The sequence below is a fragment of the Mesoplodon bidens genome (genome assembly GCF_964165515.1).
Source record: "Mesoplodon bidens genome assembly, chromosome: 1".
NCBI lineage: Eukaryota > Metazoa > Chordata > Mammalia > Artiodactyla > Ziphiidae > Mesoplodon > Mesoplodon bidens.
Window position 1 is genome coordinate 120303492 of NC_138176.1, and position 18708 is coordinate 120322199.

General features: G+C 37.2%; 1 protein-coding gene across 5 annotated transcripts in view; it reads right to left on the minus strand.

Annotated features, from left to right (window-relative positions):
• The window catches only part of ANK3 (ankyrin 3), a 514823-nt gene that overhangs the window by 217594 nt on the left and 278521 nt on the right, over positions 1–18708 (minus strand). For all 5 annotated transcript variants that reach the window (XM_081254083.1, XM_081254082.1, XM_081254084.1 and 2 more), the window contains exons 2-5: positions 10392–10493; positions 9589–9687; positions 9038–9136; positions 1482–1580 (exon numbers count right to left, since the gene is read on the minus strand). In XM_081254083.1, the coding sequence (XP_081110209.1) occupies positions 1482–1580; positions 9038–9136; positions 9589–9687; positions 10392–10493 (399 nt within the window). The remainder of the gene's footprint in view (positions 1–1481; positions 1581–9037; positions 9137–9588; positions 9688–10391; positions 10494–18708) is intronic.

The following is an 18708-nucleotide window of genomic DNA, read 5'->3' on the forward strand; positions in this document are numbered from 1 at the left end:
TCTTACCAAGCTCTAAGGATATTATTGTTTAAAAATACATTCTCAAGATAAAAATCACCAAGAGAACTGAAGGGTATGAAGTGAAAAGTAAGCCTCCCTCCTAATTTTCAGAATAAACCATTGGTAACAATACACTACGGACATTTTCCTGTATAGGTACATAGAGCCTTGTCTCCTTGTTAATAGTGCAGAAGAACATTTTACTGTCTAAGTAGAGCAGTATTTATCCAATGACGTCCCTATTTGTCCTTCCTAGTTTTTAAAAAATTGTCATTAGTAATCATATTGTTAAGCTTCTTATATAATAATTATTTTTTGGCATTATCTTCTAATATATGTGACAGAAATTCTTTGAAGTGGAATTGCTATGTAAAAAGGTGCATACATACTAATTTTGATAGTTACTGCTTCTGCAAAAGTGTTGCAACCAATTGTCAACTTCACCAATAAGGTAGTTAAGTTCCAATTTTTTTTACCCCTTGAATTTCTTCCTCATCCCATGGGCAAAAGACTGGATCTCATTCTTTATCTGATTAATAAATTAATACTTCTTTGACTAAGAGGGAGGGTGAGGTATTTTAAACATTTACGGTCATTTGTATTTCTTTTTGTGTGAACTGCCTCTTCATTTACTTAGTGGTTTCCCCTGAAGGCATAATCTCAAAAACTGGGTGAGGTTATATGCAATCCCTGTATTGTCATCTTTCTTGTGCCATTCAGGAAATACTTCAGAATGAAAGTCAGAGGAGTGGTATTATGACAGGGATAACCCTACATCTGTTCTAATTCATTGTTTTGTTAAAAATAAAGAATACCCAAACATTGGTCCTTTATTATTAGCAATAGATTTCTAGTGATACACTTTACAAGGGATCACAATCTTCCATCCAGATTAGTTTAAAAAATAAACTGTATTACCTAAAACAGTACCAGTGACTTAAATAACTTTTTATTTTTAAATAACTCCTCTATTCCTGACTGCAAATGTTTTTTTAAATACCACTTTTATCTAGTATTTAAAAATGTGTACTAGTTTTGTTTAGAAGTGTGAGTTTAATTAGTTTACTTTAGAAATATATAAATCCAATCATTATAATTATGCTAGCTTAAATTTGGAAAAAAACCAGATTTAAAACTTATGTTTTATCACAAAAATATTTCAAAACAGTGGCTGCCTTTGAGAGAAAATTGTAAGAAGCAGATAAGTGTTCTCAAGCAAATATGTAAATAGTAAATAAACAGCTCAGTTATAGGGTAGAGCCAGGCATTTAAGAGCAGAAAGGGTATCTATGCAGTGGAAGATTCTTGAAAGACTAGGAATAGAATTTTCTAATATATTTCATAAAAACTTGCGAGCCCACACATTAATATACAACTGCAATGAAATACCAGTGGGACAAATTCTCAATTTACAGCTTCAGGTTTATAAAATGCCCTATAAACATGTGAACTTACCCATGGAAAGAACCAAAGTGTCTTACCTCCGTGGCCAGGCTCTGGCTTGCACCATTGTCAAGGAGAAACTTGACAACTTCCAGGTGGTTCTCCTGGGCCGCCATATACAATGGTGTGAAACCATTCTGCAAAATAAGAATTAAAATGTTTGTGGCTTTTTAAAGCAAATCTATCTTTCCACTGTACTGATGATATTATATATTCCAGGAAATCCCACACATAATAATTTTAATAATACTTTAATATATTCATATTTATTAGAAAACCTAAGCACCATAATTTAAGCAGAATGTATAATTCACAATTATACTTCCTAATTCATAGTTTGAGTGTGGTTCATTGCTACTTAAGTATAATTCATACCAATATATCCACTTTAGATAAATATGTACATTCATTTAACCATCAACTACTTACTGAGTGTTTACCATGAGTAAAGGATTTTACTAGACGCCATGAGAATATGCAGAAAAATACATTTGGTCATTGTCCCAATGAATCTTTTTTTATCCCAAGCAATAATTATTTATCTTAAATAAAATATGTAATACTTTTACATAAAATTAAACACCTGAAATAGCTTCTACTTTGGAAAGAATTTATATTAATTTCATACAGCTTCAAACTTACCACAGATGGGGTGACTTAGAGCAAAGGAAAGAACACCAACTTGAAAAGGGTATATCTTCAATTTTAAAGTAGAATTCTATTAGTAGTCTACTTTTTATAAGTATCCTTCCTTGCATTTTTTGCAAAGACATGTTCAGAATACATACACACACGTTCATATATTATATATTCTATTGTGCATCTTTGTCTGAAATGTGCCCAACTGCCAAGGAACTTGGAAGCAAATGAATACATACATCTTAAGCTTCTTAGTAAAAATATGTTGCATATATGTTTGTTCTCTAAAACAATGTATTTCACATCTATGAAATACTGTAATATTTAAAAAAACTTATTGTAAGATATATACACCAAAACAGGTATTTTTCAAACTATAATAAATTCTCTTTGAATAAGATTTTCAGAATTCAGTCCTATTTAACTGAATGATCTGGAAATTTTGTTGTTTACACTATGCAATCTCAAAGAATAAATGTAAATACATTCTAAATTAAACGTTACCAAACATTACTCAAAACTTTGTGATTCAAAAGGTTTAGGTTAATTATTATAAGTATTAATTACTATATGATGAATAACATAATTCAGCCTCTGGTAACCTCACTTTTTTGGTTTATACCTCAGAATTAGGAAGTAAGTTAAAAATATTCTTGACAGAAGTATTATCACATAACAAATCTACCATAGCATATATACTTTATTCATCAGAGAGTTCCTCTATTCTACTTATTCTATTTTACACATAAATGTAATAAATTAGGTTATTTGGTTGCCAAACTCAAGATTAGAGACACCAAATTAGAGTCAGTAGAATATGACACGGTAGTCAAGCTTCTTCCTTTTAAATTATCTACCTAGTAACATCACTAAGTTCACTGCTGCTTTGTTCTGTTATGAAAGATTTTATCAATTTTAAACACGAAACATGGAAAAACTGCAACCCAATGTGTGTGTGTGTGTGTGTGTGTGTGTGTCTGCGTGGGTTTCATCTCTGTCACTCTTCCCAGAGCTATGAAGGAACCTGAAATCTGTTTAGGATACCCTTTATCATACTGCTATTTTCTCATTTTCTTATTTGACCGAAATGAAAGATTGTTTAATCCTTGGCTGATTTAAATATCTCTTAACCAAAAAAAAAAAAGGAAAAATATTAAAAAGAAAAGAAAGGTGAAAACCAGTGTGGATTTTTATCACTCTATGAACTGAGTATATCTTTCCACATCACCCAAAATTTCCAGATGGAAGATTCAGATTTTAGGAGTAAAGTTCTTAAGGAAAAATTCCAAAATGGATGTCATTCTCTCGGACATAAATATCAAGTAGATAATATATGTCAGTGGATTCTCAACTTCAGGGCAGAGGTCTGCTGTAGTTCAAGTTACCTAAGAAACACTGGTTCACCTACAAATGCCTGGTTTCTAGCCCAGTGTACCTGCGCACTGTTCTGGAGGAAACCTGCCAGAACCAAACAAACATTTCATGACCCCTGAAGGAAACCCAAAACTAGGCACTGAGGTTTAGGAGATGCTGTTCTTACAGATCTGGAGCTTCCAAAGAGTGGTTCTTAAGAAATACAACTTTTAGATCACTCTGTGTGCCCTTTTCACAATGGCAGAGAGTGAAATGTGTACAACTGGAATTTCTCAGAAATAATACATAGACACGGGTCACAGCAAGATGGGGTTCTGTAGTGAATAGTTTCCACAATAGCTTTTCCTCTTGTTTTTTGAGTGCTTGCCATTGTACCACTATTACCTGAAAGCTGGTCATTTTCCGAATGGTCACATTCTTTCATATTGTTTCATTTTTATATATTTTTATGGATATATAATTCACACACCAAAAAACTCACTCTTTCAAAGTGTAAAATTTAGTGGTTTTTTAAGTCTGTTCACAAAGTTGGGCAACCATCCCCACCATCTAACTCCAGAACATTCCATCACCTCATAAAGGAACCCTGGACCATTAGTATTCATTCCTCATTTGCCCCTCCTCATGTCCTCTGGCAACCACTCATCTGCCTTCCATCTCGATGGATTGGTCTGTAGTAAAAATTTCATGTAAACGGAATCATCCAGTATATGGCATTGAATGGTCTCATTCTACTTCTGCTGACCATAGTGACACAATGGTTTTGGTGAGGCCTCCATAATGGAAATTTCAATTTTATACTGGGTATTTGAGTGTGTGTGTTTGTGTGTTTATTTTGGTCCCTTCCTTTGGCAGTATTGTTTCTGTTTTCTTTAGAGGAACTACATCTTCACGGATGTGTAGGTAGGACTTGTCTTGGTTGGACTTTGAAGTAAACTGGCCTGCCCTTCTTCAACCACAGGGTGGACACACGTGCAGCACGGCTCTGCTTGCTCTTCCATGTCTATTCTATGTCCTTCTCAATTATCTTTTCTACCAAATCTCCCCTCCCCACCCTCGAATGGCCTGTAGAGACTGTATCAAAGGGCAACCTTACCCTTTAGCTTCTGATTAGGTTCTCTCACTCCGACTACCTAGTTTCCAAAGCTTTCTGAAAGCTTCTTTAGCCTTCTATTCTATGGGTTCCTCATATAATTCCAAATTGCTGAAGTTATTTGGATTAAAGCAATAGAGACTAACACTAATTAATACAAATTTCGTTTATTGGGAAAGGATCAACAAGGCGTGAGAACACATACACACTAGTTATGGTTCTAGGAAGATAATTATAAGCATCTTTTTGAAAGAGTGAATAACAAAATTTACCATTACTCTCTAGTGCAAAGAGGGTTAAGGCACAGTAATCCAGTGTAGATGACCTAGAGCTGTAATGATTTTTCATGAAATAGCACCTGGATTGGGAAGATGGTAATATTTCAGAAAGAATGTTATTTTTCCCTAAGAGAAAAAAGTACATCACTGGTTTTATATTAATTTCCTAACTTAGGAAATTTCCAAAACAAAGAGCTGACCAAAAAGGAACATATGGGTGGCCCAATTTACATTTCCTTTTCTGTAGCAACAATACACTGAATTCTCAAAAGGCTCAAGACTGAGTATGCTTTTTGATGTCTGATTTTATCCAATATCTTCAGTACCTTCTGCTCTGAATATGCTGTTATTATAAATATTGTAGTGTTATCATAAGTATGCAAAGTTGCAGACTTATAGTTTTATAGACAGTACTGAGGCATGCTACCTAATACCCACTAAAATAAAACAAAATAAAATTAAATAAAAATGAAATGAAACAATATAAATAAGGGCTTAAATTTCATCCATGAAATTTTATCCACCCTGGTTTCCTCCAACCAAGCCTTTGTATATCATAAAGTGCTGTTATTAATTAAAATGTTAAGGGCATGGTGATATATTTGTACTGATTTACATATGCTACTAATTTTTGTGAAGCTTGTTTACATCAGAGGTGTGCTATTAGTTTAAAGGTCAGAAAGGCTCTATCTGGACCACACCCATTGTCTGACTTCATCAGGACCTGACCTCCCCCCACCCATAGGAAACATTAAAAAACCCAGAAAGACAAAGGAAGCATTGGTTTAATTAAAGGGTCTTGTCTTTGTTAAAACCACTGTGAAAACCTGTCAATTTAGAATACTTTGAGAGTTAAAATATTATATGAAATAGACTTTGCTTCTTTATAAACATAGTTGGTACCTTATATTATAGAATAAAGACAGAGAAGGAGAAAAGTGTAAGGGATGCCATTTGACATGGCAGTTTGAGATTTTTCAAGAGCAAACACTGTTAATCACTGTTGTACTTCGTATAAAGTATTAAGAACTTAGTAGAGTTAAGAAGTTAGGAATCGTAGTAGAGTTCTTTAAAATCACAGTTTAGTTATCTAACCCAATTTCTTTCTTAGGGTAGGCCTAAATGATTCCTGGAATGTTAAGTAATATAAGAAAGAGTTAACTAACTTATTAAGACCTAAGATCAAGGCAATGACAAAAATTATTACAAGAATATCCACAAATTCCTAGTTTATAGAGCCTCAGTTCATCAGAACTTGATATTGTCCCATGCCATTTTTATTTTCAAGGAGAATTTTTATATTTAAGGAAGGTGAGGGGCTCTCTTTATGCTGTTTCTTGTCGGCTATTAAATATTGTCTATAGGATAAAATTTCACTTAGATAGGGATACACTTTCTTGAATAATAATATTCCTGGGATGTTTTATGTTCTGCCACCAAATGGAATTTCACTGCATTTCATGTCATTATTGCTTGCTGTTCTTTAAAGTTCCTTTTGAAAAGTTGCTACCAGGAATTATCTTTGAAACTCCATTGGGCTGCATGGTGATCTCATTACTTATTCTGTCCACAGAACAATGCAGTTCAGAAAGCTTCTGGGGGCAGGTGTCCAGAGGAAAGGGGGGCAGGTTTTCTGTCAAGTGGGTGGCTGGGTATTCCAAGCACAGCTGCAAGGAACAGAGAATTTCACAGCCCACGTTCTCCTTCCGCATTTCATCATCAGGAGAGGATGTGTATACATTGAAATCAAATATGGTTAGGATTTTATTTCAACTACAGCTTCTCCCAGGGATTGCAGAGAACGTTTAAAACCACGCCTCCTCTGAACATTAGTCATGAATGTGCATAATGTTTAAAAGAAGGGAAGGTTAATTTTTCGAATAGGAAAATGAAAATGGACTGAAGAGTTTTCCCACTATCTCAGAGCTTAACACTAGCTATTTCCTAAGTGAGAAATTACAGGGGCATTTAAAAATAATTGGTTGAAAACCATAATGCTCCCCTTGTGGTCAGCTGGTCTGTATTTCTCTTCAAGTACCATACTTGTCAATATTCAACTTTATATCACTCCTTTCTGGAAAAGCTTTATTACTGTAAGTGAGCTATCAAAGGGAATCAGCACAGGTGGCATAGACTATGTAACAAATGTCCAACCATAGGGAACTAGAGGTTAGACCAATTATACAAGAAATCATGTAGTTGGAAGTACAGTGCCGTTTCTTTTCCACGACACTTATTTAATGGCATCAGAGCTTTCATCGCTACAGTGGGAGTAACAAGGGAGAGAATCACTACAATTCTGTGGACCCATAAAATATAAGAGGCTCCTGTTATCCAAAGATAATCAGTACTGGAAAAGACTGAGGAAATCAAGTGCATTTAAAGTGGAGATCAAAAGGCCGCAGTAAATAATGAAAAAAGTTAGATTGAGACTTCATCTTGAAAGAGAAAACCAGACCTTGTAAAAATGACTTTATATGATTTAACGAAAGGTAGGTTACAACTGCATTCATGTACAGGTTCTCAGAGTGAATGAAGACTAAATCAACTATGATTTTGGGGGCGAAAATGTATGATGTTCTTCCAACAAAATTATATGACGGCTTGACATCCTTCACTTTTTATTTTCAGAGCATAAGCAAAAAGATAGTCCTTTTGCAAAAACTACTTGGGAACCAAAGGCCTCACCTAATTTTTTTTCTTCATTTAATCTTTTGATTTTCAAATCATTCGAGTTTGAAACACTGTCAGGAAATCATCCAAATTCTTCACACAGTCTGGGCAACTACTGCCAGAAAGTCACGACACCACAGCAGTCCTCCAGCATCACTTTCCCTGACTTCATGAAATCCTACATCTTTTGCAAAACTTGCAGCTTTGTTCTACAGTTGGTTGTTGGTTCAAAATCTAATACCCTGAGGTAGATACTGACGAACGAGGATAGATGTCAGCCTTCAGCTGGAAGGAATGTTTGAGTAGGGGCCAGTTTTAACAATGGTCAGGTCCTTAGAGATGATCACACTAAGTGAAGTAAGTCAGAAAGAGAGAGACAAACACCATGTGATGTCACTTATATGCGGATCTAAAATACGACACAAATGAACCTATCTACGAAACAGACTCACAGACTCTCTATGTCTGTGAGTCTGTTTCGTAGATAGGTTCATTTGTGTCGTATTTTAGATTCCACATATAAGTGACATCACATGGTGTTTGTCTCTCTCTTTCTGACTTACTTCACTTAGTGTGATCAATACCCTGTGATAAACCATAATGGAAAAGAATGTGAAAAAGAATGTATATATATATATATATATGTATGTATAACTGAATCACCTTGCTGCACAGCAGAAATTAAAACACTGTAAATCAACTATACTTCAAAAAAAATTTTTTTAAATGGTCAGGTTCTAAGTGGATATGTGTACGTTATGATGATGTTTGCTCTTCTACACAAGCTCACATCTGTGGGGACATGAATAGTAATGAATAATTTGGATAATAAGGACCTATACTTTTAGAACAATAAAGTGAACTTAATTGGTTTAGACTCAAAGTCTGCCAAATGATAATCTATTAGTATTTTCCTTAGAACTTCATGGAAGATTCTGAGAGCTTGTAGGAGGATCTTCTGAATGAATTATCAGTGTATATTCATTACTAACAATCTGGAAATTTTAAACTTTGGGGATTTTAAAGTTTCTTCTGCTTGTTTTTTTCTTTTTAATCTGTTTCAGGGAACAACGATGATGCCTGAGTTAGTAAACAGGAATTAACTGGTGTCTTCCCTTTTTTAACTAGATAAAGCACCGATATATTCTGAACTTCTAAGGGCATTTCCTCTTTTATAGGCCTCCTCATTTCCTTTGTCTGTGAGTAAATACTGAGACTGGATCTGAGCTAACATCATAAAACAGAATAAGTCTCTACATTATGGAGGTCTTCTAATCATTTGTGTCTATGACTACTAGCCATACATACCAGTTTTACAGATGGATGCCTTTTAAAAACCTCTACGTCTCACACAAAGAGTACTGCAAATGAGGATATATATGAAATTGAATAATCCAGAATAATACGGTTATTCATGGGATATAGCTCTTAAGTATTATATTCTTAGAAGATACATAAACCAAGCAAGCACCTGACCCAGAACATTGTTTGTGGATCATTATAACAACATTTCTTGGCAGTAGAGCTGTAGGCTTACCTGGGATTGGGCATTGACATTGGCTCCATTTGTAACCAAGACCTTTACCACCTCTGCTTGCCCCGCCAAAGATGCTATATGCAACGCTGTGTTTCCTTTCTGTAAAACAAAAGGCAAGATACATGAGCTCACCCACCTTTCTCTCTACTTTCAACATTTTACAAAATATCAAATCCCTCTATAAGTTCCCCAAAGAGAACAAAGTTGACAGGTATCTCATGAGAAGCGTGCCCCAATTCTTTTTTTTATTTTTATTTTTATTTATTTATTTATTTTTTCTGTACGTGGGCCTCTCACTGTTGTGGCCTCTCCCGTTGCGGAGCACAGGCTCTGGAGGCTCAGGTTCAGTAGCCATGGCTCACGGGCCCAGCCGCTCCGCGGCATGTGGGATCTTCCCGGACCGGGGCACGAACCTGTGTCCCCTGCATCAGCAGGCGGACTCTCAACCACTGCGCCACCAGGGAAGCCCACGTGCCCCAATTCTTATCGAGGGCTGAATTCTCACTGAATTGGGCAATTGATATAAAAAGCACGAAATGTGTGATACTGACCTTTGTAGCTGCATCCACGTTGGCTTCTCTCTGTAGCAGCTCAGAAACAACTTCTACATGGCCTTCTTTGGAAGCAAGATGGAGAGCATTCAACCCATTCTGATTAAGTGAAGGGAAAGCTTTACTCAGCAGGTTGAAAACAGAAGAGTAAACAGTCAACCAAGAACTCTGAAGAGTTCCCACCAACGACCACTTGTATGTGTTTAGTGTAGGAACTTGAATTAGGAATAAAAGTACTCGTGGCAATTAGATAGGTTGTTCTGATGTCATTACGTACTAAATTTTAGGAATTAGTTATTAAAGAATACATTTCTTTTTTTTTTTTTTCTCTGTATGCGGGCCTCTCACTGCTGTGGCCTCTCCCGTTGTGGAGCACAGGCTCTGGACGCGCAGGCTCAATGGCCATGGCTCACGGGCCCGGCCGCTCCGCGGCATGTGGGATCTTCCCAGACCGGGGCACGAACCCACGTACCCTGCATCGGCAGGAGGACTCTCAACCACTGAGCCACCAGGGAAGCCCTACATTTCTGAATGCTTCTCTAACAAAGCAGAGAATAACTTGATAATTCAAGCTGGTGACATTTATTAGAAAACACTGACAAAAAAGAGAAAGTCTTGGTAAAATCTAATGAAAGATGTAAGGAGTTTCAAGTCTGGATTTTTAAAATTTTATCTAAAAACTTAAATAACCATTGTAAAGCAATTATACTCCAATAAAGATGTTAAAAAATAATAAAATAAAATAAAATAAAATAATAAATAAAATAAAAACTTAAATAACAACAACAATCACCACAACTAACCTGATTGCAAATGTTGATGTCGACTCCATTTTTTATGTAGTCAAGGGCCTTTTCTAAGTGTCCGGCTCGAGCTGCTCTTAAGTAACTTGCATTGGCATCCGACTGAATAAAAAAGAAAAAAACGTGCTGTTGATAAAAAGGAAACTAATATGCATGTTGCTAACTACCCAGAATTATTGTCCAAACTAAAAAGAAAGTAAAACTGAGATTTTTTTCAATTGAACTATTTTATTTCTAACGTGAAAACACTAATAAAAGGTCTTCATAAAGTCACCAGGAAAAGAACAAATTCTTCCAAAGTTAGTTTCAAGTGTATAAAGTTACCCCTTCTGTGATGTCATAACTGATTCTGAACCGAAAGAGAAAATTTCCATGATGTGTAGGTACATTAAATCAACATACAATTTCATGAAAGTTAAGAAGAATCCTGTAACTTTCTGATAGTTACATTATTATAAACCTCGCTGTTCTCTTTAATCAGAAATTTAATTATACAGATGTTGAACTATAAGGCTACACCTGAAACTCATATAATTAAAAAAAAGAAATTTAACATCTACTCCATTCTTTTGTACCTCTCCAACTTTTCAATGAATAGCTTCACGAATACATTTAACGTCACACTAGTTTAACAGGAATTTGTGGGTAATGATGTTCTCTTCAATTTTCCTGCAGGACATAGCCATGTGTTGGAACATAGACTATCTGAAAAGCATTCATTTATAAATGTCTACACAGTTTGTGAAGCATACTTTCCATATATTTTCAAGCTAGCTAAATCCACAGGCTGCAGAAAACTTTATCAGAAGCATTAGCAGGTTCAAACAAAGAAATATATACACATTTTTAAAATAACAGAAGCCAAGTCTGTAATTCATTCACTGAAAGCATACAACTCTGAACTACTGCTAAACTCTAATACCTACAGTTATGCAGCTGAAATCATCTACTATTGAAATTTTTAATAGAAAGGTGATGAGAAGAAAGACTGCGAAGTTGAGTCTGTACAATTTGTAAAGGAATCTTGTTCCATGTAAAACAATACAGAAGTAGATTTTCTTGAAAGGCCCGCCCAAAACATCACTGGTTATAAGTGCAATCATGCAGAGTATGGCTTAAAAGAGGAAAGTATCTTCTTTCAGCCATTTGCCAACTATGTCCTTCAAACTCCCATTCACTTACCACCTCACCTGTAAAGGCTTCCCAGACCACCAGGCAGAGCTTAATTGCTCAGTGCTCCCAAGGCACTGATTTCATTGAGCCCTCTTGGTATTTATCACCCAGTATCACAGTTTTTGGTATACCTGCCCTTCTTCCTCCCTAAACTGAAAGCCCTTTATGAACAAGCAGAGGCAGATTTAAGGGGTAGGCAACTTAAAAAAGTTAAAGTCACCAAGATGCCAATCTTTGAGGAATACTAATTGAACCCTGGAAATGTACCTGAGATGAAGGAAATCCCATCTCTCAGAAGGATCTTTGGTTCTGGTGTGGGTCAATTCAGCTGAGTTGACTTGCTCAAGACCTCAAAGAAAAAGGGCACTGTCTTCAGGGTCTCCTCCCTTCCCATGTACAGCAGTGTGCCTCTCTCTGAAGGAGTACTGCTTCTTCTAAATTAGGGCTTCTTAATCTCAGCACTATTGGCATTTTGATCCATATAATTCTCTGATATGGGGACAGTCCTGTTCAGTGTCTATGTTCACCAGTATTTCCAGCATCTACCAACCAGGTAGAATCTCCTATTTGTGACAACCAAAAATGTCTTCATGTCTCCAAGTTTCCCAGGGTGAAGGGTAAAACCGCCCCTGTTGAGAACCATTGCTCTAAATAAATGGTAAACCAATTTGCTGAAAGACTGTAGGTTTCAAAAGTCTTAAATCTTTGGCTTGCCTGAGGCATTGCCATATGCCTTGACCTAGCATAAGGCAGTGACAATATGTATAACATCCATCTTTCTCTTTCCTCTATAGCTGGAAGCATCCCTGGCACACAGCAGGTGCCTATAAATGTTTTGTGAATGAATGAATCAACAAATAAGTAAATTATGTGGAAATAACTGATTATTTCCTAGAACAATACAGGAGGCTTTATTAACAACAACACCAGCAGTTACTTAAGTTACTATGATACAAAGCTGAACAGCAGAGAGCACAAACTGAGCCATGAGTTGGGTATCTGGGAACACATGTAGGTGCTGCTAAAGTAAAATTGGGATTTGAGTCAAGCATGCAGATCATTTAATCAGGGCAGAGAGTTAAGTAAGAGGAAGACAACAGATTTGGTTCAAATCAGACAAAGAACAAACCAAAGTTTCCAGAAATGTAAAGAAAAATAAAATTCAGTCTTTAAACAGCTTTGGTACTTGGAGAAGGTTAGTTTTTGTTTGGTTTGTAAATTCAGTTAGAAATAAATTAGCTAAGCAAAGATGGGTCATTGTACCATAAAATACCATCTTCTTTGTGCCAGCTCAGTGACTTACCAGGGAATTTGCCCAGAAGGGCTCTGATGCTGTTCTGGAAACAAATGACATTAGTCTGCCTGGATATTTCAACAGCCAAAGATAATAACTGTGAGTTAAGTAAGCACCCCAAACCCTGACTCTGAGTACACAGAAACAGCAGCTAAAGAAGTTCAAAAAGAGGTGTCAGAATTCAAGGAAAGCCCCTGAATTGATTCCAGATCTGAAAAGGTTTGGCTTTGTTATATACTGTCATTTTTCTCCCACATTTTCTCAGAATTTTCCTACCAGAAATTCTAAAGTAAAACAAAATACAGACAATATAAACCAAATCTTCTAATTCAGTGGTTGCCTACCTATTTGGAGCTCAGATTCTTTTGAGACTAACAAAAGTTAACGAATAAATTCCTTTCCTTCAACAATTTCACATATATGCGTACACACTCCAAATTTGCATACATACTCCAAATCTGCATACACACATCAAATCTGCATACAAACATCAAACCTGCATACAAACATCAAACCTGCATACACACATCAAACATGCATATGCAAACACAACTTCCACACCATTTCATACGGCTCAGGATTGCTAAGCCTGCTCACAGATTTAGGTTTAAGAACACCTGCTCTAATGATAAAGAATTCTCTGGTGGATACCCTCCCTATATCTATTTCAGCCAATAACCCTGGTATCAAATAATTCTCTGAGGTAGCTAATTTATCACCTGAGAACTTTAGGAAGAAGAAAAAGGACAAAGATTTATTTTCTTCATTTCTCCCGGCCCTCTGTTATGTGCAGACATGTCCAATACACCAATACATAATAATCAGCCACAGCTTGTACTTCAAAAAAGAAGTCTAGGGAGAGAAAGAGGAAAATACAAAGAAAAAGCAGGAAGAGGGAAATGAAGACTGCCTTGAAGAAATGTGACAACTTAGGAAATGCAATTATTACAGCCCACAGACAAAGAACCAAGATCTATCTTGTAGTCTCAACCACCTGCAAGCCACGCAGCCACGTCTTCCTTCCACAAATATTTGTTGAACATCAATTTTGAACTAGTCATGCCAACATCTGGCTGTATGGTGGGGGACAAAACAGATGTGGTACCAATTAACACTCGCTGGCCTTCATCTCACCCTTACACTTTCCCAAACTGTGCTGCTTCATTGGCAGGATAAATAATGGAGTCTTCATTTTTTTCTTTTTTCAGATTCCGCCTGTAGTACCTATATACTGTTGTTTATTTCCTTAATGTTAAAAATATATACAATATTTTGTATTAGGCTTAATATCAATGTGTTGCATCTCTTAGCTATCATTCCATCAAGTAACTAGGGGTTACTCTTAACACAGGCTACAGCCTGTTTTTAATCTGGAACATTCTATCCAAACAATGTCTCTTTAAAGCCAATTGTAGACAAATTACTATGGAAGGAAATTAGGTCCCATGAGAGGCTGAGCGCTGTCACATGGAAAGTCATACTGAGGAGGTCATTGCCTACGGAGTTAGTTGGTACAAAATGAATATGAGTAAGTTGGTCATTATTTCATTTCCCCCCAAGATGATGAAAATCTGAAGGAAGAACTTGGAAAATGAAAGTGTCTTTCGCCACTTTGATGTCTTGTCTACTTAGTAATTTTACTAGACAGGAAAGAAATATGAACCTTGTGTGTTTTTCAAGGAAAGTTTTTCAAGGATAGAATCAAACATCATGATAAATTAACCTACTAACTCAGAATTTTCACCTGTACTGAATATTGGTATTATTCAGCAAAAAGCAGTGACTGGAAAAAAATAAGCATTTCTTGAGTGCCAACCTCAGGAATAACTAATACTTCATACCTCTGACTATGTGCTACATACTATTACAAGCACTTAGATAACTTAATTATATTATTGGCACTTGATTATATCATTAGTCACTTAATATAATATGTAATAATTGTATAAGTACTTATATTAACTTAGTCCTTATAATATTTCCATGAAGTAGTATAGTGGGGTCGAATCATGCTGCCCCCCCCCAAATTCATGTCTACTTAGAACTACAGAACATGACCTTATTTGGAAATAGGACATTTACAGACATAATTATTTAAGATGAGGTCATACTGGATTAGAATGGGCCCTAAATCCAATGACTGATGTCCTAATAACAAGAGAAGATATACAAATACAGAATCATGTTGTATACCTGAAACTAATATAGTGCTATATAGCAATTATATCTCAATTACAAAAAAAGAGGAGGAGGGCTTCCCTGGTGGCGCAGTGGTTGAGAGTCCGCCTGCCGATGCAGGGGACGCAGGTTCGTGCCCTGGTCCGGGAAGATCCCACATGCCGCGGAGCGGCTGGGCCCGTGAGCCATGGCCGCTGAGCCTGTGCGTCCGGAGCCTGTGCTCCGCAACACGAGAGGCCACAGCGGTGAGAGGCCAGCGTACCGCAAAAAAAAAAAAAAAGAGGAGGAGGAGACACAGACACATAAGAGAAACCATGTTAAAATGGAGGAAGAGACTGGAGTATTGTTGCCTCGAGACAAGGTCTGCCAGAAGCCACCAGGAGCTGGAAAAGACAAGGAAGAATCATCCCCTATAGAGCCTTTGGAGGGAGTGTGGCATTGAGGACACCTTGATTCTGGACCTCTGGCCTCCAGAACTGTGAAAGATTGATTATCTATTTATTTGTTTAAAGATTTTTTTTTTTTTTTTTTTTTTTTTTTTTGCGGTACGCGGGCCTCTCACTGTCGTGGCCTCTCCCATTGCGGAGCACAGGCTCCGGACGCGCAGGCTCAGCGGCCATGGCTCACGGGCCCAGCCGCTCCGCGGCATGTGGGATCTTCCCGGACTGGGGCACGAACCCGTGTCTCCTGCATTGGCAGGTGGACTCTCAACCACTGCGCCACCAGGGAAGCCCTATTTAAAGATTTTTTTGATGTGGACCATTTTTAAAGTTTTTACTGAAGTTGTTACAATACTGCAACAATATTGCTTCTATTTAATGTTTTGGTTTTTTGGCTGCAAGGCATGTGGGATCTTAGCTCCCCGACCAGGGATAGGACCTGAACCCACTGCATTGGCAGGCAAAGTCTTAACCACTGGACCGCTAGGGAAGTCCCCTATTTACTTATGTGCTGTGTCTGGTGCAGCTTGCGGGATCTTAGTTCCCTAACCAGGGACTGAACCTTGGCCACAGCAGTGGAAGCGCCGAGTCCTAACCACTGGACTGCCAGGGAATTCTGAGAATACATTCCATTGTTTTAAGCTACTTAGTTTGTGATGGCTTGTTATGGAAGCCCTAAGAAACAAGTAAGCAAGTAAGCAAGTAAGCACTACTAGCTCCATTTTATAGATGAGGAAACCAGGCTGTAGAATGAATGACTTTTGCAGAGACACACATCTTGTGACTGGCAGGGAATACATTCAGAGAGTCTGACTCCAGAGTCTAGGCTGTTAATCACTACTTTAAAAAAGGGCTTAATAAATATTTGGTCAATAGTCTATGCCCAGTAACTCTTGGTTAATTAGTTCATTCATCTTCCATCAATCAATCCGTCTGTCCACCTGTTCATTCATCCATCGAATTAACTATCTAGGCCATACTTCAGGTACATTCTCGCTGGAGCACACTCCCTTCATTGAGTTCAAGGCTCAAGATCAGGCTAAGAGTAGCTCGCCAGAAGAAATGCAGACTGGCGACTCTGAGTACATAACAGAGCTTTGCTCCACTGCCTCTGAACAGCAGGGAGCAGTCTCTGAGGCCTATTAATACCTGATCAACCAATTCTCCAATCCTTTTCCTACATCTCATCTTCCCAACTATCTGGGAACCATGTGAAGGGAAGATGACCCTTCCTGTAAGCTTCGGGTTCTTTTTTTCTACTGGTGTCCTTGTTCCCTGCCTACCAACATACTCAGGTGTTTCTTAAACCTAAAGCAAACAAACAAACAAACTACACACATACAATCAAAAAGCCCCTTTCCTTCTAGTCTTCTACCTAGCGCCCATGCAAGGCATGTCTATTTCTCAGTGTGGTAGACTGGTTAATTGGTCTGCATCCCAACAACTCCACTTACTAGCAGTGCTACCTGTGGCAAGTATCTTAACATATGTGTTAAGTGTTAACATATGTGTTAAGCTTCAGTTTTCTCAGCTGTCAAATGGTGATAAACTAATCTACTATTAGAATGAAATTAGTTCATGTAGGGTAATTAACAGGGTGAGTGCATAGCAAGCGCTCAATGAATGATTATTTTATTTTAAAATCATTCTGTGAATATCAAACGTTTTGAAGGATTGGTTTAGGTTAGTCTCACTGCTTCTATATCCTTAATACCATTGACAACTCATCTTTCAGTCCCTAGCAATATGGCATCTCACACTAATCAATAAAGTCTCTGTATGCAATCACCAATGACCTTCCAGTCATCAAATCCCATTACTTAATTATAATTCTCTCCTCTGAATGTTGAATCATTGGACATTGATCACCTTCTCCTTCTTCAACATCTTCCCTTTAGCTTCTCTCAACTCCTTGTTCACAACTTTGTGTTCTTCACTGCCTCAACCCATCACTGAAAAATGGGCCTTTTCCATTTTTGGATCTCACATTTCTTTCCTTCCTGTGCTCCTTCCCAAAGTGATTTCATCACTATCATGACTTCCACAATTCTTTTTACACCTAACACTCTGTGTCTACATTGTGCCCATCTGTATCTATCCTAAAACGTTTCCATTTCCATGTCTCACAATTTCCTCACCTCAATAGCAACAACAAACATTTACTGAGAACACATTTCTGTCACTGCAACTAAGTACTCATGGCAGAGATGTGAGTAATAAACTCCCTTGATCTCCTTATTTTGATTTAAAGGTCCCAAGATTATCCTAACCCCTCAGGCATGCAACTTTGGTGTCAATCTTTTTTACTTTAATTGAGGTATAACTGACATATAACATTATATTAGTTTCAGGTGTACAATGACTTGATATTTGTATATATTGAGAATGATCACCATAATAAGTTTAGTTAACATCCATCACTGTACATAGTTGTAATTTTTTTTTCTTGTGTTGAGAGGCGTAAATCTTTAACTACGTCTTCCTTCTTCATTCTTCCCCTCAGACCCTCCCAGAAAGTTACACACATGAATCCTATCAAATATTCTGTCACTGGGAGCTTTTACAGTTTCCATCCTCCTTTTAAAAAGTGCTTATCAGGGGCTTCCCTGGTGGCGCAGTGGTTGAGAGTCTGCCTGCCGATGCAGGGGACACGGGTTCGTGCCCCGGTCCGGGAGGATCCCACATGCCGCGGAGTTGCTGGGCCCATGAGCCACGGCTGCTGAGCCTGCGCGTCCGGAGCCTGTGCTCTGCAACGGGAGAGGCCACAACAGTGAGAGGCCCGCGTACCACCAAAAAAAAAAAAAAAAAAAAAAAAGAATAACAAAATAAAAAGTGCTTATCAGAATGTGTATCATACATACAAAAGACTGCATAAAACATATATGAACAGTTTAAAGAAAAATTGTAAAAGCAATACCCACATACCTGGTCAGCTCAAGAATCAAAGTTACAAGCAGCTTTGTAGACCTCCAATGAGCCCTTCCTTGACTGGCTCTCCAAAGGCATCCTCTGTTCTAGTTAATCATTCTCATGACTTTCTTTATAGTTTTAACATCTACATAAACCTTGATAAGCCAAATATGATATAATTGGCTATCTTAGCACTCTCTATAAGTAGAATCATACATTATGATGTATATGATGTATACATTATGATATATATATATATACATTATATATAATTATATATAATATACAGTATATATATATATGCATACATTATATATATATT